Here is a 21,942-nt window from a genome sequence, read left to right on the forward strand (position 1 = left end):
TATTCTACTATTGCTTCAGAAACAGGGATAATTTAAGCTACAAATGCACGCCAGGGCACATATTACAAATAAAGCCTCTATTTCAGATACATTCTCCAGCTCTTGTCTGCTTTCTGATTACACCCAAACCTTCCAGATTTTCCTCAGTCTTTAAAAAGAAAAAAAAGAAAAAAGGTCTGTCTTGATGCCAAAACTAAATAAAACAGTTACACAAACCTACCTTTATCCTCATTTGATTCTCAAAATATATGAATGTCTCAGGAAAAGGGCCAGAGCGAATGTAGTCTGAACCTCTTTTCTACATGTTTTGGACTAGTCCATAGAAACAAATAGAGACTTATTACAGGACACCTTCATTTTAAAAAGAATAGTGGCCATTGTTCTAAAATCCTATTGGCTTTTTACAAAAGGAATTTAGCCCTGGCTTCTTCCTTCCCAAAGGAGGGAATAAGGCTCTCGTTGAGCTTTAAGTGCTGCGAACTGTACAAAATCCACAGCTATCATTTTTACCACTCAGAAGCACAAAGCAGAACTACTGATGCAAGCTAGATCAGAAAGCAATTTCATGTTAACACAAACAAACCTTTTAATATATACAGAAATACACTGAATTTACATATGTTCAGCATTTTATGCATAAGTAGGTTTTGTTCTTGCCACCGTGCTACAGCAATTCAAATCTTTCCAAAACAGATGCAAAAGCTTAGCCCAGACACAATATTCACCTTTTTAGAAAATTTGCGGTTTTCCTGAGTGAAGCGCTTTTCTCGGGGCTTGAATGTTCTAATACTTGCTTTTATCTAAAAAAAAAAAGAAAGAAAAAAAAAGAAAATTATAAAAATAACATCATGTAGTTTTAAATGTGTTATTTCAGTTTCATATCATTAGTGCTGTTCAGGAAGATTAGGAATTTCAATATCACTCTTTTCAGCCTCTGTGTGGCTTAGGAGTTGATTTTTAGAGATCTTTTCTACAATGAGGATGGTGAGGCACTGACACAGGTTGCCCAGAGAGGTGGCGGATGCCCCATCCCTGGAAATATTCAATGGACAGGGCTCAGAGCAACCTGGTTTAGTGGAAGGTGACCCTGCCCAGGGCAGGGCGGTTGGAATGAGATGACCTTTAAGGTCCCTTCGAACCCCAAACCATTCTGTGCTAAGAAAAATGCAGATGAGTTAAACTGGGCAAGGTTGGACTAATTTCAGCAAAAGTAAAGCTGTGGCACAGCCCATGATGGCCTTAATAAATAGGAGTTAAACTCGGTAAAAGGCTGTAGGGCATAAACGATTGAGACTGACTCAGCCACCTAAAAACTAACCACACTGTGTCCATGCCTCATTAATTTTCCTGTCAACACCCCGGGAAGAGAACATCCTGGGTCAGCTTTTTGGGGAAGAAGTAGGTGTTAAAATTAATGTATAATAAGATGAACATTAAGCGCCTTTTTGGCTGTTGCAATTGAAGCCGCGGCCACAGCAATCGGCACCTCCTTCCCAAGGCACTTGTGGTTATTTGTCAAACCAAAGCTGCACCTGCTTTGCCCCATCCACCTGGAGGGGCCACAGCTCTGACAGTCCAATATTTCCTCACCCACGACATCAAACATCCCTCTACCACCAGATGCAATCGGGTCAGGACTTTTCCTGCTTGGATCCTGGTTTGTAAAGCATCACCCCCAACCCTCGTCCTTGTAGGTTCACACTTTTCTTACACCAGAGATAAGCAAAGAGAAAATACTTCAACTTACAGGATTAAATAGGACATCCAGCTCCAAGTAAATTACTCCTTTTGAAGCACGTTCCAAGTCTTTATTCTTCAGTGTGTAACAACTTTGTTTACCATTTCTAATCTATAGTTTGGGGTGGGGGGGAGAAGAAAAACCATCAATATTTTCCTGGCTGTAATTCACAATATAATGTAAAGACATTGCAAACAAATAAATACATATAACTCAAGCACACACACACAAAAACAACCCAACCTTCCTCAAACCCTGATAATATACTTGGAGCCTGAAATACAAAACGACTGTTGGATTAGAGACCTATAAAATTGCAGATTAAATCTCTTATGGTCCAACTTTAATTTACAGACCTTGTACTTTATAGTAGAGCAGTGCACGCAATAACCAGTCTGAAAATTCTGCCCTGGAAGCCAGTCAGTTGATGGGAAGTAATCAGCCTCCGTTATTACAGGTTTAAAATGGGATTTTTTTTTTCCAAAGTTCAGGAAAAGAGCCACTAACAACAACTTTACCTACCTATTGCACACTCCAGTACACGAAACCACTTCTTAATGCTTAGTTTACTGCAACGTTGTCAAATTATTACCCAGCAAACAAACGCAATCCAGAGAAATGAATCAGCTGAAGTAGAGCAAATGCTAATGTAACAAATGTTCAAAATTAACTAATTAGTGTAAGAGACTTCTCCCCCACCCCACCCCTGAATTTCAATACCATTTCTATGCTCTAATCCACCGGTTGGCCCTATCTCATTAAACATCTATTAAAAAAAAAAAACAACCACCGAAAAAACCTCCCTCACCATTTTGTAAACTATTTGGCTCAAATCAAAAGCATTCTCTCTTCAAAAAGTGATGGCAGAAATGTATTTATTATACACAGTAGGATATGTATTGATTAAACATTTGGCTTTTTAGGAAGCAGACCAGTTAATTCTAAACAGCAGTAACATAAAAAACTGCAGCTTACCAAAAAGCTACATTGAGGGACTGTAATGATCAAAGATTAAAGATAACAGAGGAAATTTGGGGGCATGAAATTGCAACCATATTTAAAACGGCTATTGCTGCTCTGGCATTTAGAAGAGGCACTCATATAAACCATAGCAGAAACAAGCAAGGTAAAAAAAAAAGAAGGTATAACAGGAACCAAGTGATTTCACAAGACAAGGGAAAGGTCACTTTCTTTCCCAGTGTTGCTCCATCCTTTCTATACTAAACAGTTCATCAAAGGGTAGATGGGTTTTCTGGCTAAGGACTGAAAGGGAAGAGGGTTCTCACAAGGACCAACTTTGCTTTTTTCTGTTTTCTCATCCAAAGCTTTACCAGTTATGGAGACCTATGTGGAATTTATTTCACCACAAGAGCACAAGGTTGGACCTGGCATCAAAGGATGATGCAGCTCCCAGGAAATGCTGCTTAAAGACTAGCCCCTCTTCTAGGGCCAAATGGACTGGTATCAGAAGGTCCTTGGGGCAACTGCCACATACAGCACTGTCAACCCATCATAAAGGTTTCTGCTATTTCACCAAGTTTTTTTTTCTCTCCCTTCGAACAAGGGTAAAAAATTAATTTGAAAAGTTACTGTAAGAAAACAATTTTTTTTTTTGAAATTGAATATTCTGCTCAATTTCTCAAATTAAATGAAAAATGGATTTACTGATGGTAAGGGCACTAAGCCAGAAGGATTTGGTTTGAGGTTTTTGGTCCAAGAGGATGCCCCAGTAGCAGGTTTAGCCTGAGCTTTGATTCATGAACTCTCCTGAAACAAGAGAAAACTGTGTTCCCAGATTGTCTGCAGAGATGTAGATGCCCAACATGTATCACAATATCCTAATTCTGGATTCTCCATGGTTATTAATTGGGAGCTGAATTTCCCTGTATTTCAGTTACACATATGTTCATCACATTTTATCCTGCTAAACTAGGAGCAACAACTAGCGGGAAGTTCACTTCATATTCCTTGGGATATATTTCTTACATCTTCAAGAGCAAAATCACAAGGAAAAAGAAGTCATATGCCACTAAATTGATAGAAAAATAAAAAGAAATGTATCTGAGTATCTGAGTCTGATACTGTGGTATTCTGCACTCAAAAAATGCTTCTGACTTTTCGGAAAAGACTATTTCAAGATCTGGAGCTGAATCAAACATTTTGGGTGTGTCTGCAGGTGTGTCTGCAGATTTAAAACAGTAAGTTTTAAATCAGAAGCAAATAACTTCCATCTTGGTCTGTATCTGGAAAAAATGGTTGCTTGTTTCTTGGGAAACTTTTTTAATGGTGTCATTATTTTTGTTGTCACTATTCTAAAATTGAACAGGGCAGAAAGTAATGCAGTGCAAATACAGTTTTACAGTCAGCTTCATTTGGCATATTTAATTCTAAGTGTTTGAACTGTCTGGAAAAAGATGCACAATTATAACTCAGCCTAAGACTAAACAATCATACAGATATCCTAGCTTTTGACCTTCTTCAGAGAGAAAAAAGCACAAGAGAAAAGAATGACAGGCTATGAAATGGCCTCTCTCCACTGCATTTTCATTTGGATAAAAAGAAAAAAAACCTGAAAAAAAAGTTGAACAAAAGACTCTCTCACATTTTTGGCAATGTGCTAAAGGAGTGCGGTTCAACAAAAGGTACAGGGTAATTCTAACCCCCATGACTGCATGGAGATTAGATCGGTGGCATGTCTCAACTGTGCCCAGACGAAATCATGCAAAATAGCTTTAAATACTCCACATTTTCATTGCATGCTGCTCTTGGGCCAGAGTTCAGATTTTGTTCAGCTTCTCCCTCAACCTCGAGAGAAAGACAAGTCATATTAATTTCACTCTGGATTTATTTCCTTCTCCTCTCTGGGTACTTTTTCCCAATCTCTGCTATTCACAAAGACCACTTAAACACTCTCTCCAGCCGTGGAAAAGTGAGCAGCCAGGGCTGGGGTCCTAGGATGAACCTCAAATGTCAGAAAGATCAGGTTTCTTCTATCACCCGAACATCTTTTGCTACATACCTGATGATCTCACATGGATTTGACTCAATGAATATTTCTGATAGCTGTGCCTAAAACAAGTTATCCTTCCTAAGAATGTAAACACCTACTTAGGGGAAAAGGGAAGGAAAGGACTGTTCAAATTAAATGTGAAAATATCGGCAGGTAAGCACCTTAAAGAGACATAATCGATATTATTCCTTTATTGATGATGCTTTATATTCTCACTGAATACTAATGCCTGCATCCTCTGGAAGTTTCTTAATATCATACAGCATACTGAGGCTCAACCACAAACCAAGACTGCCCTAACCCTGGGATTAACCTCAGGACAGTAGTACCTACCCTACCAACATACTGCATTTTGCAAGGTCACCATCAGAAAAAATGGATTTTCATCCCATGGGAATTTCTGATACTTGGGACATTTTCCTCTTCTGAGTCAACACCGAAAGACAAAGCAATGTCCATATTTTCACAGAACAAACTGTATATTCTATATCACATCTCTTCTCCATACAGGACCATGCAAAGGAAATTACCAGTTGGAAGAACATCTAAAATTGCTTTTGCAATAAATATTTCGGTCTACAGAAGCACTTCAGGCAAAACACTGCCAGAAGTTGCCTCTAACTGAAGGAAATGTTCAGGTACCTGAGACCACCACACAGTCAAGGTCCAAAGTGCAGCGAGTTCCTTTCAAATGAATGAATATATTTGCTAAACTCTTCACACAGATGTCCCCAGTAAAACAAATGTGACTAAACACAGTATTGATGTAGCCAGCCAATGCTAAATCTATTAAGCAACAACCTTCTGACCGCTTGGGAATTTTAATGAAATAGCAAAAGCCAAGATTGATATGACACAAAACACGGAGCAGACAGGACCCTTACGCAGCAAAGCGTGTTTTTTTCATTGCTCTTGTCTCAAAGAAATATGGTTTAGTGGCTTTTTTTTTTTTACATTGATTTTAAGAAAACTTCACTCTGTATCCAGCTTTGATGCAGATTCAATGTCATATATTGATGACCTGACAGAAGAACGCTGGGTTAAACCTCTGTACATCAACACCCGTGACGTGTGGAAAGGGTAATGGCTACTCTCCAAGGGTAATTCATCTAAAGCATTTGGGACCTCTGATATTCCTGCTTGAGCTCATTGCTGATGCACAATGTCATCCCATTTGCCCTGCATAACATAAAGCTGTCTTGTAACAGACACACACCTACCCTTATCAAAGGACATATTTCCCCAGGAAAAGAGGAAAGCAAGCCACATATGTGATCCACCTGTACACGAACAAATAATGTTTTGTTTCTCTCCAGGTTTGCCATATACGTTGCACCAATTCTGTACAAAATGCCTGCTCATTCACCCCAGAACCCTTTGCTCCAAATGTGTCAGTTTTAGCAGCATTCCATGGGATCCAAAGTGGAATGGAGATTTGGGTTCTTGGCAGAGGATTGTTATCCAAAGACCAAACAGATATGGACTGAAAGCAGGCAGCCACCCGAGGGTTTCCAGCCAGTCTGGGGAGGAGCTGAAAACCCTGGGAGCATAAGGATCCTAGGTGGTACCTGAGAAAACATTCCTGTTGATACCATTTCAGTGAGTAGCGCATGGTCAGAGGAGAATCTAATTTCAGAAACAAGGTGCTGGTTTTTTTCTGGAAGAGATGTGGGGGGATTTTCTCAATTCCAAAAAATCCTGGTCCATGATCAGGATAAAAGTCAGAACACACAACACACTTCACAGCTGCCTCTATTGCATAAACACAGCAATTTCACTTTTTTAAACTCTAAGACTTTCTCCTGGAAAATACTGTGCACTTATGGTCAAGTGCTCAGTAACTGCAGTCATCGGGTGTCTGCTCTCTGAATCCAGGCCATGTTTTAGATAATTAAGCTTCCAAAAGGCACACTATTTGTTTTCAGTGTATCATTGGCTACTGACCCTGACTGGCACTTGAAAATATTTCATAGACCTCTTCCTGTTTGCTGAAAAAAGGGTGCAGCTGAGGACTACACTGATCTGATAATCCATCAGATAAAAACCATTCCATTCTGTGCTACAACTCTTTACTCAAAAGTCTTTCTACATGAGGATATTTGATATACTCTGCTTTCAAATTCATTGAAGCACACTATATGCTCCCATGTCTCTAATAACTTGCAGCCTTCTAGGAGATGGGAGTCTCTTGAAGCAAAAGAAAAAAGACAGACCCTCACAAAGAGACACACGGTTGCTTTTACTAAGATCTAGGACACAAAGGAACACAGAGATAGAAAGGACTTCTTTGATAATTAGTTCAAGTCCCCCAGAACCTACAAAACTTCTAAACCTATCAAACTTCTTTCTTGAAGTAATAAAGTTTTTGCCCTACTTCTCCGTTCCCCAGGTTCTTCAGTTTCTAGCACAAAAGCCTGCTCTGTTCAGTGATGTACATGGTCTTCTCTTTCACTCCCCAGGCTCCAAGATGGCAATCTCCCTCTCAGCCCAAAGGTTAGGCAAGACAGAGTCTACAGGTCACCTCTGACAAGACAGTGATACATTTTGCTGAATACTCTGGCAGCACTAATCTGTGTCTTTTCCAGTTTAAATTCTGCTTCTGTGAATGTGGCTGACCAGAGCTGTGTTTGAGACAGGTTGATCAACATGGAAAAGCTAAAGCTAAAATGCAAATAACTTCTCTCTCTCTCTCCCCAAATTCAGTGTAATGCTACCAAAATGTGTATTTATCCAATGCTACTTCATCATGTCTATCAGAAGAAAGTGAAGCTTGCAGCTTTATTCATCATTTGGCACCTTGAAACTCTTCTCATGCTGCCCAACTTTCTATTTTTCTTATTTGGTGCCTGCATAAGCCTTGATCACAGTCAAAGCATAAGTAATTTCATAATCCCTAAAGTTTTGTACAATAAGATTATTTGGGTGTTAATGCGATGATGAAGGTGTACTTGTGTTTGTAAAATGCCAGTGTGGGACTACTGAACACATTTAACCCAAAATTCGTTGTCAAATTAATTAAACATTTCATATCCCTCCAACATATACTTTATTCAAGGCAATTTTTCATTAAGAAAAAAAATCTAGTCATCCATGAACAATTCCCGAAGTAAACTTACTTCACATGCTGACAGCTCACAAGTCTAACTTTTGCAATTTTAACAAGAAAAAAATGGCAAATGCACATCTATTTTCAAAAGACAATTTAATGTCAGGCAAATGTCAGGCCTGATTACCTAGAGAAATTAAACCTACATGATTGTGAGGCTTCCTGGCGTCTTTAACTTTTGTTCTCTTTTAGTATATTTATCTAAATGGTTCAAAGGATACATTCAAACTTATAGTCAAAATGACAACATACATTGAAATTCCCATTTCAAGAAAAATAGCTTAGAAAATTACAGTTTTCTGTCTGAGCAGACCAAGTTAATAGGTGCAAAATGTTTTTAATCAGAAGCAGAGATGAGTATATTTACACTAGATTTGACTGAAATAGGAGGCAGAGAAGTTTGGATGGGAAGGAAGAAGATCAGTTGGCAAGGGAAAGCATAAACAATTTTTATTTTATTTTTTTTTGTCTCAAACCTTGGACAAAAAAACCCTACACCGAATAGTTTGGACATTACCACACACATGCACTCCCCTCCTCTGCCTTGTTACATGCTTCCTAAGGGATACTTGACAAATGCCTATAAAATCAACAGAAAATCCAAATCTAACATCTTCTCACTGTGAGCCCACACAGCCTGCTGCCGATCATGCAGACCATTTGGCAAGCACTGGATCTGCAGGAGAGCAGCTGCTCCAGCCACTCTCTTCCAGTAACATCAGAGATACGAGGACTTGGGGAAAAATTAACGAAGTGATCAAAAATGGAATAAAAGATGTTAAGAGGTTTTTTCGTCCCTGTAAACATCAAATCATCCTCCATGCCCAACTGACTCTAATATTGTTCTAAAATAGGAGATATTGACAACTCAAGCCACTGAAACAGATGAACAAGCTAAAATATCCCCAAAAAGAACTTGCAGTCTGAGTCATGGAGGGAAGAACACTGCACAGAACACAACAGCCTGTGGGGCACCAACAGCTCAGTATTTACACCTTAGCTCCTATAGCTTAGGCTCTTTATATCCCCAAATTACAAGAGTTCCCATTTCAAAATCCAGTGTGAACTCTAAAGGGCACGGGGTGGATGGAAACAAACACACTTTCTTGAAGAGATTCAGAAGTTACATTGCTTTTAATTCACATACACAAGAAATACACTTATTTAGACAAAATCAAAACAAAGCTGGAGCACATTGGCCTATTCCTTTACCACTATAAAGCATTCCTTAGGTTGGGATCATATCCTTTAAGTCAGTTCAAGAGTTTTCTGGGCGGTTCATTATTTATTTGGAAACATCAAATATTTGCAATTCCCCCCTCTGATCTTGACTGGTCCCTCACCTAAACTATGCTGACGCTGTCGGGTTTATATGGCCTGCCTTGATCAGACGGGACCTTTGCTTTCCCTCTAGAAATCTCCCATTTCTCCAGTCTCTGCTAGGATAGAGCTCCTCTAACCTGCCATTGCCTTTCCTACAGCAGCCCACCTCTAAAACTCAAAGACAAATTCTTGCCTTAACCCTGAAAGATGTGTGCCAGCCTTTCTGCGGGGGTGAATATGCTTTCACAGGGATGTTTCAAAACAATGCTGCAATTTTGTACTCTGTATCGCTCAGGATCCACCATCTGCCTATTTGAGAGAGCTGTTACCCACAGCATCACACTGTGCATTACTGAAAGCATCTCACCACTGCCTGTGTCACTGGAATCATGTCACATATTGCAAGCATAAATGTCATCACAGAATATCCTGAGTTGAAAGGGACCCGTAAGGATCACTGAGTCCAACTCCTGGCCCTGCACAGGACAACCCCAAGAATCACACCATGATGTTTGTACAACAAATCACCACCACAAATGTTTGTACAGGGCTCAACGCAGTACTCACTGTGCAAATACCTGTCACATCCTCTTCTCTGTAAAGGGAACCTACTGCAAAGCATCTCTGCCTCAAAACTCGTGGAAACCCCCCATGCCTACAGTTAAACGTGTTTACACGACTTGACTAATATGACACAAGAGTCCCATGATGTTTCAAGCCTCGTCTACTAATTGATTTAATAAGTCACAGCATAGAAAGTTCTTCCTAAATGTTACTGTAAAAACTACCAGAATCTTCTGTGACACTGCACATACACATGGAGTTGTTTACATCCTCTTGATCTGGTTTACTTATTATTATTACCAGCCTTGTTTCAAAATTAAATCAGTCTTACCAAACACAAAGCTGCTTTCGCCTCGTTTCTCTATTAAAGTCTTTTAATGACCCTTTCATGTTCCACTCTCTTTAGCCTGGCCTTTTTTGGCTGTTTCTGAAAAAAGCTTCAACTCTCCTTAATCTCCAGAGCAACCACTTTCCCATGAGCTCTCTTTGTTTCCAGTTTTGATTTTATACTCCCATGGTAGCGCTCACTCCTCACATATTTGTTTACAGAACAAAAGCCACCAGTCTTTAAAAGCACTATGGAGTGGAAAACACCCCTTTTAGGTAATTTTATTCAGCTGTGCCAATAACAACAGCTATCTCTAGTCAATCCTACTGTGATGTGCAATTACTTCCATGGAGTAAAAAGAAGCAAGACGGAACAAAGACATGTTTAAAATGTTACCTTCAGAGGATGATGTGGAAACATACAGAACAACTCAATTATGTTTTCAGACCTACATGGCTTATAGTGCTGATGAAGTACAGACATTTCTGCAATTTTCTTCCCAATCAAACAAATTTGTACTAAAATGGGCTGACAATGCTCGTTACACTAAGGAGAACTATAAACACTGCCAACTAAGGCATGTACAGATCACAAAACCTGTTTATCTCTAAAACTGTGTTGCTTTGTGCCATGGGGAAAAGACATGCAACTTGTCCCCAGCAAATCCATCAATGTTTGAATGATACATGTGGTAAAGGTAACTTACAGACAGCAAAGGGATGGCAACTTTTCCAAGAAAATCAGGGGGTTTATCTCCATCTTCATCAAACACTGTCACTTCCAGAACATCATGAATATCCTTAATAGGACTGCAACAGAAAAGTACAGACACACAAAAAAATAATGTACATGCACACAGTTTCCTCCACAAAGATCTGAGAATTCTGTTTTACTAATTAAGTTTGTATTACCTTGGAGTATAAAACTAGAATTTAATTAAATTCCCCCCAAAATTAATCAAATTATGGGTATTTCCCAAGCTTTCCCCTCATGTTTCAGTCCCATAACTAAGTGGAAACACTACCAGACAGTGACATTTTCTGTGTTTATTGGCAATGCTATCAATGCAAAACTCAGCTCTCTAACAGAGAAAGCTGGTGAGTGGGAGAGGTCAAGGGATGAATTCAACACCAGGCTTCAGTGCATTAAAACTGCACAGTGACACACACAGATAAGTGTGTTGCAGAAAGTCTAAATATGATGGGAAAGGCTTTCTGGTGGCTTTGAATGGTCCAGATGAAATGGACTCACCACACAAAACAATTCACACTGCTCCAAAATCAATCTAAAATATCAATAGCTTTTAAGGTGTTTAATTCATTTTTTTTTTTTAATGGACAAAAATCTAAGGAGAGATGGGAGTGACTCACTACCTCTGCAGTTTTGGTGCTTGGATTATCCATGCAACATTAGTAATAAAGTTAGAGATATTAGTTACATGACATTCCTGAGACCCACAGGAAGTATAGACACAAACCTTCTTTTTTAATAAAATAAATTTGGAATCTTATTGGATTTATTTTGCTGGCTGAACATCCAACAAGCCTCATCTGCTGGCACAATCTCAGAAAAAACACTGATGAGAGGAAGCTTCTTGAAAATAAAGTTAGAGAACGGACTCCAAGAGACAATCTCTCAGCTGCACCCAGGAATTAAACAGAAACACAGCAAGGTATTTCTATAAAACAAATCAGATATTTTTTACTGTGTTCTCATCCAGCCTAATATTTATGAATGTTGCTTTTGCAAGAAGTTCATCATTCTCAAACTGTTCTTCCAGTGGACAGATGCAAATGTCACAAATGCTTCACTGCCAGCCCTTGTGGTTGCTTTCCTTGCACAAACTGCAACAGTCTTGGAAATGTATATCTCATTCACTTATTCACAAAAATCTTTGTCAGCATAAAGTAGGATTAAAAAAATTGTGCTGATTTAAAGCAATACCTAAATTATAACTTTTTTTATTAATAAAGTCACCAAAAGAAAAAAGAATACTTTGATTTCCATAAAAAATTATGCTTCTAATTTCAAGTGTGTTTGACCAGTTTAAATTCAGAAGATTTACCAAAACCAACATGAGCTCTAATTTTCTGCTTACTTCAAATTCAACAAGGATTCTACCAAGGTTCAATGAAACATATTTTATTTTAATATACGGAAAATGTAGGCGTGAGTATCTGGTCTCAACTTTCTGCTACATTATCTCTTGGATCCAGCTATGACTCCATTATGTCTACTCATGATTCTTCCTATAAATATCACAGTAATTTTTCTTTTAATGACTTCTATTAATAAACTCCATGCAAGAACTAGTAAAAGGCAAAAGGCTTTAATTAAGTTATATTTGAGATTTCTCCAACATCCTCTCTGACTGCGAAAAAAATGACATATCTTAAACTTGACCTTTGTATTTTCCCAAAGTCAATAGCTTTTCTAGTTAAGCTGCTAACTGCAGTTGCAGCATGGTTTCAAAAGCAATCCACTTACAATGTGAAAACTTTGTTCCACTCTGGATTGAGGTTCTTGTAAACAGTGTGTGTTTGAAGCATGTCATTTCCCAGCTCTAATACACAGAAAGGATCACTTTTGCCTAGGAGAAGATCAGATAGGTAAAAAAAAAAAAAAAGAGAGAGAGAAGAAAAATTATGTGGAACTGTTCTGGTATTTAGCATGCAAAGTCTTTCTTTGCAGTAGGGCTGAGGAAGTGATTGGTCAAATAAAATTAGAGCCATTAAGACAACTGCAAAGTGCCTCCTTCTGCTGGAATGACTTGCTAAATAAACAGTATCTCTGATTCACCCCCAGAACACTTACCTTGTAACTCATTCAGGGGCCTTCATTCTAACACCTGAAATCTGAGACTTAAACTGAATCATCTCTAAGTCTTTACAGCAAGAAAAATCTGTTCATGCCGACAATTACTCAGATGACATTATGAAAGCAGTACCATCATTCTGAGCCAGGGAATCATCAGTGCTGCAGTTACACTTTCTGTTTTATCCTCTCCTTAGGGCTTGTGGTCTCCTTCAGCTGATTACAAGATTAAGTATCCACACCATGAGAAAAAAAGCAAGACACCGACTGAATCAGCAGCATTTCTTCAATTAGTTCCATGTGAGCAAGTCCTTGAAGCTATGCAGACTCCACACCGTGCCACAGTTTAAACAGAACCCAACATCAAGTGGAGAATCCATGCGTGAACCAGGTATCACACTTGAAGTAAACAGAGCAAACCCCCCCAAAACAACAAAAAAACCCAACCTCCTCTCAAAAGAAGGATCTCAACATGGAACCTACTATGGTGAGAACACGTTTGCTAATGTATTTTTTGATAGCTCACATTACATGAATCTGTAGCTTTCCCAACTTATTGCAGCTCAGCAGTTTCCATGATGAACACAGTGCCCCTTATCAGCATGTCTGGCTCAGTATCTGACTTAATCTCATCTCCAGTGCTCATGTACAACTCAGCCACAAACATCTCAGCCTAACTTCTATGTAGGCAACTAAATATGCCAGCAATGCAGGGATTTAGACAGCAGACAAACAAGATATTTAAGCAAAAGCTGTCTTTTCCTTAATCCTTATTTTTGGTATTATTAATGCAGAGTTCTTAAGGGTCTTACTCTGAGAAGTTTAAAAACTAAACAGGAATCTTTTCAGTATGTAAACAGTGGGTATTAACTAGTCAATACTGGTAAAGTTTAAAGACCATGTGTATCACTGGAATCTGTTTGTCTTCTTTTCAGCTTACGTGCCCATTCCCTGATAAGTGTGGAAAATGCATGTAGCCTTTCAGAGAAACTGCTTGAAATGCAAACTGGTATATGCCAAAAACAATCCCACTGTATAATTTGGTATTCTGAATGCTATTTTTTGGTCAGTGAGCAAATGCAGTGTTTGAGAAGAACTCTCATGCGTACACAGAAAACATCCAACAAAGCAGAAAAAGTCATTTCCACGTCAACAAAACTATTATCTAGGAACATAAAAGTATGGAAGGTTCAAATTGGGCTAGCTGTGGCTGAAGAGCTTCTACATGTATGATACAGCTGTGTGGAAAGTAGCCTGACATTTATGAACAGTGAAATACGGATTTTCAAAACACTGCTCAAAACCAAAGTAGATACTCTGTGTTTTCTAATTGCTATTATTACAGCAGGCTGAAAGCTTGCAATTAAAATCTATAATGCCAACATACAAGCAACTGACAACAGAAATCCCAATCACACCAAAATCCAATCTTTACCATGGGAATAAGGTACAAGGTGGCATTACACCCATCATCACATGACTGGTCTGCAGAAGTTCATGGACATAAGATTATGGGACAGGACAGGGAGGGAACACTGCTCACACTGCTCCTCCATTAACCCTTGGAAATCTTTGTACCTCTGACTGCCTCTGCCATTTTCCCTTTATCAGATTTTTAGCTGGACTTTGAATTTACTTTTATCAATAACAATAAATCTGAGCAGTCTCCTTGGCAGTGCAGGAAATATGGCACTGCTCTAGGAGGGCTCTATTATGGAAGCCCATAATTGCTGCACTAATCATTTATGAATGGCTCAGAACAGATAATTAATCTTTATGTCTCTCATTTCACGATCAGAAATTATGCTATTTTTACCTAAAATGGCTGCATCCTTTTGCAATTTGGTGGGTCTATTACAGCATAATACTAGGATATTTTCAGCACTGCCATTGAAAAACAATTTGTCATTTGCTTCATGAATCAGGCTCAAAGCCTGGGTTATTTTGAATATAATGACAGACTGAGTAACCTTTTACTTAAGCAGAATTTCATTCTGTGCTATGCACAAGGAATGTGTGTCACATACTCCGTATGAAAAGTCTTTGAATTGCAGAATCAAGAACCTGCGTGTCTCTTCCAATGTTCATTATCCACCCACATGCTCCTGTTTAAGTACTGAGGGAAAGGCGGCCAAATCCATCACTGATGAAACTGCTTTAGCATCAGCAAAGTTTTCCAAAGGGTAAATAACCTTCCGGGCTCAGCTCTTTCCATGAACACTGGTTATATTAAAATCTCATATATTTGTAGATAGCCCCAGCCTTGCCATGTGCCAAAGGTTCTGCTTTGCTGTGCTACACTTATTAAATTAGTCAGTAAGGTGCAGTTACACTACTAATATACGGACATACACATTATGTCAATTTAGAAATGGGTTTCTTTGCAAGTTTCCTTTCATTATTGGCAGGTTTTCTGTTTGTTTTCAAATTAAGTTCTTCAGTTCCTCAAAGTACTGCTCTCTACACTAACCTTCTTTTTCCACTTCAGGATTAAGTAGTGAATTGAAAATAGCACTGACATAGTACCATGATTAATTGCAGGCTTTCTGCTTTGCTCCTTATTTTAGGAGCAACATTCTCTTATGTAACAATTCCTTCACAAATACAAGGGAATGGGGCAAGAGTGGTTTTTTTTCTAGCATCTTTCCTGCCTTTATCAACAAGTTATCTTAAAAAAAATGACTATGTCAGCAAATACACAACACACAATGCTGTGTCTGTGAATTATGAGCTGCTGCGAGATACAGAGGGGAATTAAAAGGTCTCCAGAATCCTGGAGAAGTTGCTAATAAAAATAATAATATCCAGGCAGCCACTACAGAGAAGTATCAATCCCCTAGACCTTCCCTGGAGGGACAATATAAAGTTGTGGTTTTAAAAGGTGTTAGTGTCCATTGCTGTCAGGACCAGTCACAAGTTGAGGTACAGCTCAATGGAAAATCCATCCTTTTTGTGGAGTAAGAGCACCACAAGGGTCATTCCAAATTGAAGCCTCATATAAGCTGTGAGAGAAACCATCACACTCACACCCCCATTGCTGACAAGCTTTCTTTTTCAGGTGACAGCCTGCAGCATCACCCAAACCCACACACCCAGCACCATGTCAGACACCCCCAAAATCTTTCAGTTTTGCTCCAAACTCACAAGACACCTGATAAAAGATGGAGAGGCTTTGCTTTGCAGGTGCTTTGCAGGCACCATCACTTTATATTAACACTTATTTTACATATTCCTGCTGGAAAAAACACTTAGCATGATGTGCTATTGTAAAGGTATCTGTCATATTGCTCAGATCTAAAGGGAAATTTAAGACCTTCATCCACTGGACCTTCCCACATACTTTTGGCATTCAAAACCAATTGGTATCTCAGTTCCCCAAGGCAGATTTCACAGCTGGAGAAATGATGGGAAGATTTACTTTTCCTTGATCCACTGACAGTACTGCACAAAATCTAACAATCACTTGCAATATATTATAACATCATATGATGCAAAACAGAAACAAAATACCTGAAAAATCTGCTGCCAACAGGTCCACTGCCTTTAAAACTTTGACTTGTAAGAAGCCAATGTCCTTTATGTCCCGAAAGGAATTCTTTATACACTGTAAGGAGGAAAGTATAAAGATATATTTTGTTTGTAATTCAGTAAGAAACAGAAACTATTGAACTACTAAATAACTTATCACAGAGTCAATTAGGCTGGAAATAAGCTCTGAGATCATTGAATCCAACCATTAACACAGCAGTGCCAAGCCCACCTCTAAACCACATCTACACATCTTCTAAACACCTCCAGCATTGATGACTAAACCACTTCCCTGGGTAGCCTGTTCCAACGCCTGACAATCCTTTTGGTGAAGAAATGTTTCCTAATATTCAATTTGAACCTCTCCTGGCACACTGAGATACACTTATTCCTTCTTGGCCAGTTTTTGAGGATGCAGAAGCCATCATATAGCTTTATCTTCCAACAGTTGAAAGCCCAGAAAATAACCTCCCCAAAGGAGGAAATGAAGCTAAGTATATTATGATCTCTTAATGATATTCAGCGTCTCATTCTGCATGATAATCTCTTAATACAGTTCAAATTTGCAAAGAATAGCATTAGTTTAAAACTCAACAAACACAAACAGCCAAACTGCTTGGGTCTATCTGCTCTGCCCATCTCCTTGTCATTCTAAATGTAATAACTCTACCACATAACAGTTTTCTTTGGTAGGAGACGTTATCATGACTGGAGAATTTATTTTTTTCCTGCAATTTTGGCTACTTTCAAAACTAAAGGAGAGAAAAAAACCAAAAAAACCCCACAAACTCACATAACGTTGAGAAATCTGTTGCCGTTCGCTGGGGTCTCCCAAAGGACAGACACACAGATCAGAGATAGATACTCCTGTACATGGGGCAACAGCAATCAGCATTAGCAGGGACCCTGGATGTTTTTCCAGAGGCAGCTCTAGGCGATTTGTCTGCTTCATGGGCAGGGCAGTAATGTCAACTTGGCACCTAGAACAACATTGTCAAGTGTTAACAAGAAAAAGGAGATGGGGGAAAAAAAAATTATGAAGCAACATTTATATTGATTTTAGTAGCAAGGAGGCATCAAAACTTATTGCTTGTTCAGGATGAAAAGAATGCAAAAAAAAATCCCAAAATTAAAATTGGGAAAACAATTAGCCAATTTCTGTCTCACTTACTGTCAAGTTTTGCTTTCTGGTCTGACTACTGGTAAGGAGAGGCAAGAGCTATGGGCTGCAAGTACAGGAGGAAACCTTAACTCTGGCCTGCCTCACTTCCCCTCTAAAATCCCCCAGTGTTTTGTGATGGATTCGAAACACAATTTTATTTCACCTGGGGGAAAAGAAAAGGGGCAAACGCAAAATTTAAAACATTAGCCTAAAATAGATTAGTTTCTTTAAAGTCACATTCTCCATTTTATGCTACATTATACTGTATGCCCCAATCTCTTTTACAAGCCTTACTAGAGCTACATTTTCAGTGTACTATTTCCCAAAGGAAAGGATTGCCTTAAAAGTCCTCCCCCCCACACTCCCTGCACATAATATGTATCATTAACCTGATACTTCCCCCAAAAATAAAAATAAGGACGATAAAGGAAAAACATTCATAAAGAGACAATAATAGAAGATGAGTATGGGCTAAAGCAGAGAGATCACTAGGCAGCCAGTTATACACGAAGGGAGCGGTTAAACCCAACAAAAAGCCTAATCACTTGGCTCGGCTAAATGCCTTCTATTTAGAAGTCCAGCAAATGGAGTGGAACTTTTCTGAACCTCTGTGGGGCCTGGCTTTTAAGGACAGGCTGAACAAAAGTTACAGATGAAAAAGGAAAAAAAAAAAGAAAAAGAAAAAAAAAAGAAAAATTAGGAAGGAGGGAGTTCGTTGCCACACTGCAAGAGGAGTCACATTTCTCAAAGAGACGGCGAGCGGATGATGGAGAGCGAGAGCTTTTGCTCCGCTTAATGCCTGCCGACAAGTTTTTATTTAAACTAAACTTGTTAAGGTGTTGTCTTAATAGGCTAAAATTCCACAGGGCTCCCCCAGGTGGGTTTCTTCTGGGTAAATGGTGCATGTAGTGTTCCTGATTGATCCCATTCCAGTAGTAGAGCTGGAGCAGTTTATACCCATCTGCTATAAATTGCATGCTTTCCGCTTCTTAACAGCCTATTTTCTGTGAATGCTAAAGGGGGTGAAAAAAAAAAAAAAATCTCAAAACATTTCAGCCTGAAAACCCAAGAAACAGCGTTATAAAGTAAAAGCCATTGCTCTGATGAGTTTGAAAGTCATCCAGTAGCACCGTGTATTAAAACATGACTCTTTAAGCTTCCTCTGACCACAATCAACAGGAATGACTTTGCCTTAAGTGTGCTCTTTGCTGTACACTGCACTGGATGTACAACAGGTTTCAAGTTTACTCTTATTAACTGCTTTCAAGTGCTTTGAAAGAGAAAGAAAATAAACCAGGCAGAGTACCAAGACGGCTCGGCGCGTAGGCTGCCTCTCAACACCATTTCCAAGTGTGAGAGGTTGCGTTTTAAACTCATTGCTACGCCTAGACTCCTCAGAAAGATATGACAGGAAAAGTTACAGCAGAAAGGAAAACAAAACAACAACAAAGAGAGAGAAAAAGACCTTATTTTTATTTGAGAAAAAGACCTTATCACTTCCCCACTGGAGGTCAACATCACCTTGGCTGCATTAACACCACTGCACCTCAGATCACAGCAGTTTCACTCATACTTTGGGTATCAGTACAAAAAGGGGAATGTATCATTATCTTGGGGTTTAGTTTTGGTTTTTTTTTTTTTTAAATGAAGAAACTGAAGGAAGGAGAGGGGAAATCTCAAGGTCTCCCAGCTGGTCTGTGGTTCAGCTGGCAATAGAGGCCATGTCTCCCACGTCAGCATTTCATACACCACCCACTCAACACAGTCCACAACTGGGAAAAGCTGCAATTTGTTTTTTATGTTAAAAACTTTCCATGGGGTAAGAGAGAAAAGACAACTTGTTCAGAAAATGGTGCATCTCCTACCAATAGATAACCTCAGAAATCTCTCATATCTCAAAGGCAAAGTTAAATATAATTCTAGCTTGTTTTGGCATATTGGAGTTGTTTCTCTTAGTAAAAGAATTTGAATAGCCAAAGTTCAAAGAAAAGATGGAGTATAAGGATGTGGGGGTAGGAAGGATTCACATGTGGAGGGGAGAACAGCAGGAGATGGTGTATAAGCATTTCTTCCTCAAATGATGTCCGATTTCTGTGCAAACCAACGTCCTTAAAACATCTGTGTTCACTCAAGGTGAGAGAAAGCAAAATTCACTCTGTATTTTCTTGTGAGGAATTGAAAATCCACATTTGCACTTGCAAATGGTAAAAGGCTTAAGAAAAAAAAAGAATCTGTTTCATTTAGGTTATACAACATAATTGATCAGACTGAAAAGAATGCAGCTTGGTAAAACAATTAGACACTCAATTTACTCTATAAATTCAGCAGTTTCCACCCAAATGCCTCTACACTATTAAAACAAGTCTAATGATTTCCAAACTGCTTTCCTCATCCTCCCGAAACAGAAACTATTCCTTTCCTTCTCTCTCAGCTTTCTATCTGCAAGACTTTATTACAGATAATTATTTCAGAGGAAAGTGGTAAGAGACTATCATGATGGGCACAGAATAAAACTAATGGAGGTAATCTACTTTTTGCTTAAAGGTTGTCTGATCTGAATGCAAAGGGCAAAACTTTCAGATTATTTGTATTTTACGTGATGCAAATGATCTCCCAAGTTAAATTCTCAACACACTAATCCTATTTCAGAATAGAATAGCTCTGTTTGTGGTCATCTTTTGCTACATTACATATTAAATGCAGGTATAATCTTTCACACACGTGGCTGTATGTAAGATCTGTAGGGGATGCTGTTATGCAAGTTGAGTGCATTGTGCACACAAATGTAGCACCTTTTCTTTTTTTTAACCACGATTAATTAAATGCTTTCCTTCCTCCTCTTGATCAATATTGAGGTCTGCACCTCTGCATTAACCCCTAGTCCTGTAGAGGATTACACCACAGCTTTAGTTTTCATTTAAAGCTATTCTTTTGACTTACAGCCCTCATCTGTAGCTACTTTTCCCCCCTTTTTATTCATTTTGCAGAGAAATATTACTTGAGAACACTACACAGTACATTTGGGAATCAAATGTTAAAATTTCACTAAAAGGTGCTGAGCTTAGCCTCTTACTAGCCCCGGCACAATTCTTGAAAAACCCTTCACAAAAGAGGTTAGAATCATTACCACAGGGTCCAGCAAGATGCATCTATGATTAACATTTGAAGAGGAATTTCAAATGCCACAGGTGTCAGGGAGACAATTAATAAGGTCTTATTCTGACTCATTCTACAGATAAATTTTTGTTGTCTGATTCATCCTATAACCTGGTGAAATTTAAATTAAAGGTTTGGATACAGTCATAGTAGATTTCACTGCTCCATCCCAACATCAAGGCCTTTAAAATAAGGCTTGTTTCTTGTTGCAAAGACACAGTTTCCTGGAGGCATTCATCACAAAGATATTGGATGCACTCCAGTTTCAGAGCTCATGATCTTAAGTCTAGCAGTTTTTGTAAAATCTCTTCCTTGAGGTAAATATGTGAAGGAAAACCCTTCAACATTCCGCAGCATCTCTTTTTTAAAACATATTCCTTAGTGCAGAAACACTCTCTAAAACCCTGGCATAAACAATTTAACTTTGCCTGGACAAATTCTGCACACATTAACACCTTTGTTTATTAATATACATTAACATCGTCTCCTGTTTATAGCATGCCTCTTATCCCAAAGGACACAAAAAGCACTCAATAAACGTTACTAACAGTCCTGTGCAGACTAAATAAAGGGATTATTTCATCCAGCACCAAAATGCAGCCACTCCTCAGTGTCAGACTCTGCAGATGAACCACTCAAGGCTGCAGGATTTTAAACAAGGAAGAGCAATTGGACCCAGCTGAAAATCTAAGGAGACTGCAGGTAGGTCGAATGTAATAATTTAGCTTGTGATGTGCACTGACAGTGAGGGTTTGTTTTGTGATAGAAGAGTGGCATGAAATGTTTCCTCACTAATTCAGCAGCAGACAAACGCCCCAGGTGTTAGTGTTTAGCACCAGAGGTGCAAGGTATTCCTTATTCTACATGTTCCATAGTCTCCACAGACACTTCAGGTCCTATTTCAGGAATAATATTTTTACCTTGAAACCAAATTATGCCTGGGAGAAGAGACCTGTTCCAGGGTTGTAAGGCATCCATCCTACATGAAATCCTGGGTTTAAAGGAATTCATAGGAGTCTTTAAGCCACAAAAGTTCTGCATCCTGGATTAACAGATTTGACTCCGCTTTGAGCATCTCCAACTTCATTTGAATATTAAAAATATACATATATTTAAAGGTCTAACCATCACAGTTCTAGGCTGAACAGGCTGGAGGGGAGTATAACAAATTCTAACTCTATTCACAAATTGACCACAAAATTATTAATTCAGA

General features: G+C 38.8%; 1 protein-coding gene across 2 annotated transcripts in view; it reads right to left on the reverse strand.

Moving 5' to 3' along the window:
* The window catches only part of MCTP2 (multiple C2 and transmembrane domain containing 2), a 119,487-nt gene that overhangs the window by 46,344 nt on the left and 51,201 nt on the right, over positions 1-21,942 (reverse strand). For both annotated transcript variants that reach the window (XM_027644626.1, XM_027644627.1), the window contains 6 exons: positions 17,205-17,391; positions 16,394-16,487; positions 12,557-12,659; positions 10,776-10,878; positions 1,748-1,849; positions 726-800 (listed from right to left, as the gene is read on the reverse strand). In XM_027644626.1, the coding sequence (XP_027500427.1) occupies positions 726-800; positions 1,748-1,849; positions 10,776-10,878; positions 12,557-12,659; positions 16,394-16,487; positions 17,205-17,391 (664 nt within the window). The remainder of the gene's footprint in view (positions 1-725; positions 801-1,747; positions 1,850-10,775; positions 10,879-12,556; positions 12,660-16,393; positions 16,488-17,204; positions 17,392-21,942) is intronic.

The sequence above is a fragment of the Corapipo altera genome, unplaced genomic scaffold (assembly GCF_003945725.1).
Source record: "Corapipo altera isolate COAL_440 unplaced genomic scaffold, ASM394572v1 50, whole genome shotgun sequence".
NCBI lineage: Eukaryota > Metazoa > Chordata > Aves > Passeriformes > Pipridae > Corapipo > Corapipo altera.